A 10,510-nucleotide genomic window follows, 5' to 3' on the forward strand; every position below is an offset into this window, starting at 1 on the left:
GCAGTTCGGCATTTGTCGGATATGAATCAGACTGTTCGCTGCTTCGAGACCCAGCCGACGACGTATTTTTTTGTATCCTCGAGCTATTGGAACGCCACCGACCCGCATACGGAGAACGCTTGGAAATGTAACGGCGGCAGATATGAACCCGTTCTCAGCGAGGAAAAAATATCTTCTGTTTCGCTCGAGCATGAACACGACGGAATGGACACAGAATCGACTATTACCTCTAGGATCTATAGCGAGTGTCCGTTTTAATTGGAAACGGTGAAATATTATCGGGAAAGAATTGAAGGTGTGTACAGTTGGTGAAATACTAGTGAGGTGGTAAGTTAAACAGTGACATCTACAGATGTACGTCATTTGTGAATTAATAATTTAAAACTTCTGCTTAGAATGTTTACAACCTCACTATATCGATTCCATCGATTGTACCGAACAATTTTTCTTAAAACAGTAGTCGTAGAGATTTCGAGGTTAACGTAACCTTTCTTTTCAAATAGAGTGCTGTGTTTGTTTATTCTCCGTTTTAGCACGTTCTATGGCAAGTGTACCAGTGACAAAACAACATTCAGAAATGGAAATTTCGTTAAAAATCTGTGCAAAGGAAGATCAAAGTGTCAATAATTCAACCCATATCGATAGTTCCCTTATGACATGTTTTAATGTGACTTGTGAAATTCGTTTCAACGCCTTGGTAAAACTTGTAATTCTCCCGTGTCACGGAACGTGTTAAATAATTTTCGTAAAGACAATTTATGGACAGCTTCAATTCCCTACGAGATATTACGTCATTTCTAATTAAAACAGACATTCTGTGTAAAGATTCTACCCGATAAAGATCGAGTGAATTGTGCGGTGTTCGAGAATGGTTATTCAAGGCACATTTCAAGTGTACGTAGCATACAAAAAACCGATCTTGGAATCAAATGCTTTCAGAGATAAAACGATCTGTCGTAATTTCGAAATAAATAAGTTATTAATCGATGTTTATTAAACGAATACTACCTAACCTCAAAATTTACCTCAACCATCGTTCGGACACCCTGTATCTCACCTCTTATTCCTTATATTGAACACCTTCGACCGTTTAGAATAATCGTTCGTATAAAACGCGTGTACAAAAGTGGAGTAGTAAGAAAAAAACACGAGTAACAAGTAGCAGTATACCCCGATAGAACGAGTCGATCGAAAGATATTTTTTCTCGAACGAACGTATATGTTTGTGAGAGCACGCGTACAATGTGCACGCTTATGAGAATACTCTGTGTACATTATATCATTACTGGTCTCTCTTTCTCTCTTTTTATATATATTCTCTCACTCTCTCTCGCTCTCTCTCTTTCGCGCGCGCTTTAGTTAACATTCGATATCTGTTATTGGCACAAAATTGTACTAGTAATATGGAAACACCTGCGGGACCACGATCGTCGATACAATTCCACGACGAAGCGCAATTTATTCATCCCATATACGATATTCTTTCTCGTTCAAAAATTGCCATGTGTGTAACTTCGTCGTTGAAAGCGCATCAGACGCACGGTAACTCTATGTAAATCGTTATTTATATATCGTAAAATTAACCTACGTCGTAATAGGAATGTGTACGAGAAGAACGCCGCGGAAGGGAGCGATTCCCGCGGCGAAGAAGCATTTCGTTCGTTTGAAAAAAAAAAAAAAGAACGACCGCGAGACGTCGTGTTCGACAACGTGCGAGGACACGACACGCGGTCTCAGCCGGCTATTTTATCGTATTTTTTTTTCTTTCCTTCTTCCTCTTTCCGGTTAATGTAAAATCGTTACCTACTATAATCGAACATTATTAGATCGCTCAGTCTTTTGGTGAATTGCAGCGTCCGCGATGTCGCGACGAGAAACGCGTCTCCCTTTCTCTCTCTCTCTCTCACTCTCTCGCTATCTCTCTTTCTTTCTCACTCTCTCTCTCTCTCTCTCTCTCTGGCCGGTGACGCTCGAACGATGAACTGTTTTAATATTATATGGAATCTCATCGTCGATCACCGAGAGGATATCTCAATTCTGTGTATTCAGTGCACACATACAAGAATGTTTCTATACTTAATCGGTTGATAGAGCTTTCTAAAAGATGAGACAAAGTTTAGAAACACCCTGTATAATGTTTACAGTACAACAACTTTCAACTATATATTATATATTCAGTGCTGTTCAGTGTATCGACGTTGGAACTATTATTATTATCATTATTATTATTGTTTTTTAAATTAAAGGATCGTGGCAGCTGGGCTTCGAATTGGTTTAAAAAGTTCCTTTTTTCTTTTCTTTCTTTTTTTTAGAAAACGGAAGAGAAAAATCAGTTGGACGTCCGAGGGACGCGGTTGGTAAAAAAAAACAATATAAAAATACAGTTATGTGTGTCGAAGGACTCTCCGTTCCTTTATATAATAATAATCGCATGTTCGCAGACTTTTACGTTGACTATTGGATGACAATGATTCGATTCTCCCATTATTTTCTTTTCCTGATTCCTTCTTCCACGATAGTTTCTATTGTTTCTTTCTTTCTGTCTTCTTCGTTGAATTGAATTCTTCTCTGTTTCTGTTCATTCTCTCTCTTTCTCTCTCACTCACACACACTCTCTCTCTAATTTGTCCATCCTCCTCCCTCTCATCTCATGATGTCCTTCACATCATCGCTATATCTTTTTTTTCTCTTTCTCTCCTTTTTATTCAACATTACCGATTCCACGAATCATCTTTGGTGGCCGAAGTAGCCGCCCTACTTTCTAACTTCAACCTTTTAACACAGTTTCTAACTTCGCAGAGAGACATACCATACGCAATTCTCGCACACCTTCCTCACTCAACGCAACAGACACGCACGTAACTCCGTCTGCTATGATTGCTTTTCGTCACGCGGAACCGTAACGCAGAAAAACGCGCGTTAAAAACCACGAATATTCCTCGCTATGCTCCTTTGAAACGCGAATTTAAAGGGAAACGTATAAAATATCGCTCGTGGAAAAATTTTGGAGCAACACGTATGGAATATTCGAAGAAAAACACGCATTTTTAATCGAAGCTTATTAAGCATCAGTATCGTTCTCAATCACCTCTCTCTCTCTCGCTCTCGCTCGCTTTCTCTCTCTCCCTTTCTCGCTTTGTTTCCATTTTTCACCGATCCATGAAAAAATTCCCGAAAATATAGTTTCTCCACTGTTTTTCTTTTTTTTTCTTTTATCAATTCGCTTTCGTTTCTCTCACGTTCCTCCCTCTCTCACTCTCTCTCTCTCTCTCTCTCGCTATCTTTCAGTCTACCTCCTTTTTCATTCCCTCTTCCTCGTCTTATGTTCGCCTCAATTACTCAGTCTGTCTTCTTTCACACGCAACGATACATTCATTCTTGAGCTTAGCACCCTTCAATTTCAGCCTTCCTGTGTTACAAAGGAAACACGCTTCGAAAGTCCCGCGTATCATGACGCACCGCCTTCAGCTCGCGTATCACGATTTAATACACAAAAATATTTCGTCTTGAGCAAAACATCTGGGTATGTCTAAACGCTAAGAATACGTGTTTTATGTATGTATGTGTACGTTAGAATGTGTACGTGTACGTGTACATGTGTGTATGTCTTAACATGCGGTTAACAAACGAAACCGGAAATCTTGGTGAATGGAAAAAGTCGTTCGTTGTAAAGACCTTGAAAAAATTGGACACTTAGCGTGTTTGAAAAAAAAAGAAGAGCATACGTGACATGTGTCAATTGCGCTTGTCGATTCGACGAAGAGAAAAGTGATTTAAAAACAAAGTATCAAAAAAGATGCCACTGTTTTTGTTGGTTCAGCGTAACAAAAAAAAAAAGAGAAAAAAAAACAACAGAACCACGTATACTTGAAGTATGTGTGATCGTTTTCTACTTGATAACCATAAATTGTTCGGCTCTTTCTATTTACCCTGTATACACGTGCAGAATCGACGCAAAACCTCGATTCTGTATATAGTATAATAATCGCAAGAACGATGAAACAAGGATATGCATTATTTCTCTTGTAACACGGCGTGTATGGTATATGCTCCCGAAAGAAATCCAGTCTCTGAACGCACCGGTAAAGTAGACGAACGAATCTATTATTATACGATACGATGTATGAATTAAAAAAAAAAAAAAAAAAAAAAAAAAAAAAAAAAAAAAAAAAAAAAAAAAAAAAAAAAAAAAAAAAAAAAAAAAAAAAAAAAAAAAAAAAAAAAAAAAAAAAAAAAAAAAAAAAAAAAAAAAAAAAAAAAAAAAAAACAAAAAGAAAAAGGAACAAGAAAAAAGAGCAGGAACGTTACGAAAGTTTTTGTATGTTTTGACATGGAGGCCTTTTTTCGTGTCGTTTTATATCGCACAATGCAAAACGAAAAATCGCGTGGCGAGGAAAGTCCATTTTATGCGAGGAAAAATCGTCCATGGATCGATCGATCGAATGCAAAACTGATAAACGACAACTATATATCACAATCGCTGTGAAATGATTCCAGGTTACAAACTAGACGACAAACGAATTGGTTCGGTTCATCGAATCGGCGAAGCCCGATAACGAATATACATAATTATACGTGTGTATATATTAATATACAAATTTATGAATATTCATTAATATTACTCAATAAACATCGCTATATAATAAATTTACATACTTCATTATCTTATCGTTACTATTAATAAATATACAGCAGCGGTGTGTGACGCGTGACCAGGCGTGGATCATATTCGATCAACCGAACGTGTTTTGCACGTATTTTAATTCATCCCTTTTTGTTCGATCGATCGATCGATATTCCCCCAGCTCGTGTTTGGACGTTCATCGTCCGACCCTGTCCGTGTTTCTGTCAGTCGTCGCTCGTTAACGTTTTTTTCTTCACTTTTTTTTCTTCATTTCAGAAAACATACTTCGAGTTGCCTGACTACGATCTCTCTCTTTCTTTCTCACTCGCTCTTTAACCCTCTGTCACCCACTTTTTACATAGAATAATTCCGCTACTTCATACGTACAAGCTGATACACGAAATTAGGGTACCACCTGACCAAGTCAACGCGATTTAAAGGAACGTCGTCTCGATTTTATTTTACTTTGTTTTTTTTTTTAAACCAGTCTTTCGTTAGGCTCTCTGCTTCATCTATTAGAATTTCTCACTTCAAGACCTTTCTTTCTTTCTCTCTCTTTCTTTCTTTCTTTCTTTCTCTCGCTTTCAACCTATATGTATATACTCTTTCTCTCTTCCCCATTCTCTCTTTCTCGCGCGCAGTAACACGGCACTTAAAAAGTTTTATTGCGATAAAAGTGTTACAGTTTAAAGTGAGTGTCCACGTGTGTTTTTTTCGAGCACTTCCACTTACCCCGTCGTTTCAACGATCGGGGCATGATTCGCCTCTTTCACTTCAGGTCCTCTATCGCGCCGTAGTTCGCGAGTGATTTTTTAATCCTAAGCGCGGTTAGTCTAGCTGCCGCATTGTGGTACCAACACTCCTTCATCACCTTCGACATCACTTGTAATGCCTGAAAGAAACGGAAGAATATAAGATTCAGTGTGTGATGTTCTAAAACTGTTACTTTCAGTTAAAAAGTGTGAATAGAGAAATCGATATTGTAAGTGTTACGCGTGCTTTATATTATTTCTCTTTGAGGTTAGAATGCTAGTAAACAAGAGAATGGTTGTGTTACATAGAAATATCTTCAAACTAATTGAACATTATAGAAATTCGTAACTATAAAGAAGCTATGAAATGGTGAATTATCATGGCTTAATTAAGGTTAACTTTCAAAAGTATATATATTTTTGTGCTTAAGTAATCAATACTTAAATACACCTTATTACCCGCTGCATGAATGCCTATGTTACAGTAAAGGTGTAAAATTTGACAATTGTATACAATTATTAAGAATTTCAGGTACAATACAAAGAAAAGTTAATAAACATATATGTTTACTATCAATTCAAAGTAAGAATATCAATTATCTTATTTCTTATATTTGATATATGTAGAAAATTGTTTTTTATTTTCCATCCCTTTACTGTAGCATACATGAAAAGTAGGGAAATTTTGGCATGAGCTCGATCCTTCTTGACTTTCTCTTAAAAACATCAGGTACATCGTATGTACAGAGTTAGGTTAGGTTAGATATTCCAACGTACATCGATCGACTGCCACCGATTCGGTATCGACGGCCTCTGTCTGTCGGTGCACACAACTTTACGCATTTCTTCGATCGTCGGATCGGAAGGCACCAAATCGTAAAACGGCAGCTGATATTCGTCGTGAATTCCGCCGACGTTGCATCGCCTGGCGATCTCCCAGAGGATCAGCCCGAGAGCGTACACGTCAGCCCTCTTGAAGGAATCAAAGTGGTTCATGTTTATCGTCTCTTCGAGAACCTGAAAGCAGAAGCAACAATTCTCAGGAGCTGAACTCTCGAGCTTAGAAGAGGACGAGGAACTTTCTCCGGAGTGAAAAGCTCCAGCACCGGCGTTTTTCTTTCTTTCTGTCTTGTGAATCGAGGTTTAATTCCGAAATCGACGATTTAAGGTAGGATTTCGAAGTGAAAACTTTTTCTGCGAAAGATGACGAAATACTGCGTGACGTATATAAAACCGACCCGAAACGCAAAATACACTCTTACGATTTTATTTGATATAGTAGATAAACGATATTTTTAACTAAAAATGGCTATAATTGTAACGAATCACACGTTTATCAGAATCTTCATCTGTATACGAAATATAACCTAAAAATTGTATTCTGCGTTTGCATTTACGAAAGGTACAAACATTTAACACAGCATCAACTGATCAAATTACATTTGAATAGTACATAAAGAAAAGTGAGGTTATGTGAAACGAAATAAAAAGAAATCGACGAAAACATTTATCGAAAGGAGAATTATGAATTCTTTCCCGCGTATTTCACCTGAAACGTAACCACAAAGTATACTCCCTATACTCCTTAAACGAATGTTTTACCCTTAATAATAATCGTGCGTCACAGATGACCAACGCAAGACGCGTTAATCGCAGGCCATCGTAAATGATGAAGATTTTTATTTTTAAATTACCTCGGGTGCCATGTACCGCTTGGTGCCGACCCGATTATTCAGCTGGATATCAACGGTGTCTGTTATTACGTCATGCCTGACGGCCAATCCGAGATCGCCGATCGCGCATGTGCCATTTGTCTTCACGAGGATATTTTTCGACTTCAGATCCCTGTGCGCGATGGCAGGCTTCCCTTGCGTACCAACGATCTCCATGTGAAGATGTGCTAGCCCGGTGGCGATCGACAGGGCCATCCTGATCATACCGTTCGTGTCCACGGTCGATCTGTTCAGATAATCGAACAGCGAACCCTTCTCGTGATAATCCGTGATTAGCCACAGCTGGGTCCACGTGCCATTATCTAGGGAGAAAGGAAAACACAAAGTTGCACCTTGGCTTTTACTCCACATTCAAACAAGTGGTGTAATTTTGTAATTTTTTTCTTTTCTTTTCTCTTTGCATTAGGGGCGCAGGAAATTTTGACGGTTTCTCCAGACTTTTTGGTACCTATAGTATTTTCATTTCTAACGTTTGAAATATTGGAAAATTGTTTTAGGTAATTGAGTAAAGCTATTTTAAAAAATGGATTTTAATTGAAACGTTCCTTTTAATTTTTTCTTTCCCTTTTTGGTGGGTTCCCACACGTTGTACTCTCCAGAGTATTTTCATTTTTAACATTCGAAATGTTGGAAAATTCTTCTAGGAAGTTGTGAAGTTGTGAATTTTAATTGAAACGTTCATGGAAATTTTTAATCTTTTCTTTCCTTTTTTGGTGGCTTGCCACATTTTAGTCCCCGTAGTATTTTCATTTTTTACTTTGAAATGTTGGAAAATTCTTTTAGGAAATTGCGTAAAGCTATTTTAAACGGATGGATTTTAATTGAAACGTTCCTGGTGATTTTTATTCAATTGATAAAGCTAATAAGCACCACTCTATCATTTTGGAAGAAACGCTTACTATCGTTTCATTTCTCCAATTCAAAGATTGCAAAAGTGTTTCAAGTATTACTATGGATCACTTCAAAACAGATCCTCCATTTCGGGTTTTATCTCGACGCGCAACTCGAGTGAAGGATTCGGCTGATCTAGAACCGCCAGAACTTCTCCGCTAGAAACAACAGCTCGAATAAAATGATAATGCTAACGCAGTAATTAGCGTGACTTCGTAATAAGAGTCTAGGTACAATCGATCGTTAAAATCTCGAAGAAACTAGTTAAAACCGACGAGAGTGCTTAGGCCAAAAAAAAAAAAAAATAATAATCACATGTCGTCTAGCAACGAAAAGAAATCATATGTGTATACATAGTGACCTGTGGTAATGTATGAAGCAATGAAAGATAATTTATAAATAATCAACGTAAACGTCTCCACTGATCTATCCAAGTGATTTGATTTAAAGTTCAGTGTACAAGTTGTCTGCTCGTCCGACCTCGTATTAAACGGTATATTATATTCTCGATGCTTTCACAGGCTTTAATATTCCGACGTCCCTTGGAAAATCTATCGAACCAGGACACGTTCCATTCTTATTCGTCTTGGGTATTTATACATTGAAATAGGTCGCTCTGTATGCTTAACACAGTTAGCATTGTACCTGTGAATGTTATTTCAGGACATCCGTACGAACAAAAGGCCATTTCACGGGGTATCCTGGTATGAAACTCGACAAACTTTTCCAGGACACTTACTAAATCATTTTACAACAAAGGGACCGTACAGATCAAGTGTGTACGTGTGTTAAAATGTATACCTTGTGAAATCATATTTTCCTCTTTGGAAGTTTGCAATCTTGAAAATAAAATTCTACTAAAGAATTTCTACTCTAAAAAAGAAGTCTCTTAATTTTGAAAATAAGATTCTAAAGAAGAATTTCTATTGTAAAACAGAAGTCTCTTAATTTTGAAAATACTATTCTAGGAAAGAATTTTTATTCTAAAAGAGAATCTCTTAATTTTGAAAATAAAATTCTAGGAAAGAATTTTTATTCTAAAAGAGAAATCTCTTAATTTTGAAAATAAGATTCTACAGAAGAATTTCTATTGTAAAACAGAAGTCTCTTAATTTTGAGAATAAAATTTTCAAATGAATTATTCTCCAAACTTTATAGTCACACTTTATATAATACCCAGCTGTGCACGTCTTCTCTCAACGGTGAGCCAAAAAAAAAGAAGAAAAAAAAGAAGTTTCGTTTGAATTTCACTTCAGTTTGGAGTATACCTGTGCAATATGGTTACGTACCTTTATTATCAGCAGCGATGAACCCAAGGATATTGTCGTGCCTGAGCATCACCGTCTGATAAATTTCGGCCTCCCTGAACCAAGACCTCTCTTCTCGCGAGCTGAAGATCTTCACCGCGACGTTTTCACCCCTCCAACGGCCACGCCAGACCTCGCCGAAGCGACCTTTTCCGATCGTCTCCACCAGCTGAATCTGGCGGGCTATACTCCGCTGTACCAGAAGCGGCAGGCCTACTTGGGAGAGGATGGGCATTGAAGAACACGAATTTCAGTATGATTGAAGATGACACGTGTACGCGATGATAACGTCGCGTGCCTCGCGTGAACGAGTTTTGACGGGATACAAGAGGCAAACTATATTAACATCTTTTCGATGGAACCATCGTGTAGACTATTTACGGCCGACACAGGTGGTAAAAATATATAACAGTATCTTTTTTTCTTTCTTTTTTATTTCAACGTGTTCCATGTCCCAGAAAAAGAGTTTCTTACAAGAGAACTTCGGTACTACGAAAATTCCGATTTTTTTCAAACTTTACAAGTTTACGAGGACCTCGATAAAAGTGTCGGGTAATTTATTTTTGGTTCTTCAAGGTGAAAACACCCCTTAAACGTGTGTTTTACTTTTTACTGTATATATTGAAAAGTATAGTGGATATTAAGAAGTGGGTAAAATGAAAATTTAATGCAAACTGAATTTTCAAATTATTTGCAATTAAATTAATACAAATTTTTAACAATTTAATTGCATAGTTTTGTAAAACACAACGAATCATCAGATTTTCATTTTAACAATTCTTTTATATCTTCTATAGTTTTCGAGGTATATAGGAAAATAAAGAAACACACATTGACCCTTTCACTGTCGTTGGCGCCTATAGGCGCTTTGAATATTTTCTCGCGTGTCCTTGGCGCCTATAGGCGTTTCGAATATTTTCTCGCATTATGTCCTTGGCACCTTTTGGCACACTTCCACCTTAATTTAATCTCTAATTTTTACCCTCTGCGTATTTCCACCTTAATTTTAATAAAAGAAATTTCAAAACGATAAATTTTTAATTTTCATTTCAAATATTTTGAAACACCAAAACGAAAGATTCTGCCTAAAATCTGCCGCAGTGGAAGGATTAAGGAGTGTTTTGAATTAGAGATTTCAAAGACATCGTTCAATTATAAATCAATCTTTGTTGATTATAATAATAAAAAGAACAATGGTTGTTC

General features: G+C 37.2%; 1 protein-coding gene across 1 annotated transcript in view; it reads right to left on the bottom strand.

Moving 5' to 3' along the window:
- Positions 1-5,205: 5,205 nt before the first annotated feature.
- Positions 5,206-10,510, bottom strand: part of LOC108578664 (TGF-beta receptor type-1) — a 67,897-nt gene continuing 62,592 nt past the window's right edge. Inside the window, exons 5-8 of the mRNA XM_017942039.1 lie at positions 9,290-9,520; positions 7,071-7,411; positions 6,154-6,393; positions 5,206-5,516 (exon numbers count right to left, since the gene is read on the bottom strand). Of these exons, the coding sequence (XP_017797528.1) occupies positions 5,394-5,516; positions 6,154-6,393; positions 7,071-7,411; positions 9,290-9,520 (935 nt within the window). The 3' untranslated portion in view covers positions 5,206-5,393. The remainder of the gene's footprint in view (positions 5,517-6,153; positions 6,394-7,070; positions 7,412-9,289; positions 9,521-10,510) is intronic.

Source organism: Habropoda laboriosa, unplaced genomic scaffold (genome assembly GCF_001263275.1).
Source record: "Habropoda laboriosa isolate 0110345459 unplaced genomic scaffold, ASM126327v1 scaffold45, whole genome shotgun sequence".
NCBI classification, from domain to species: domain Eukaryota; kingdom Metazoa; phylum Arthropoda; class Insecta; order Hymenoptera; family Apidae; genus Habropoda; species Habropoda laboriosa.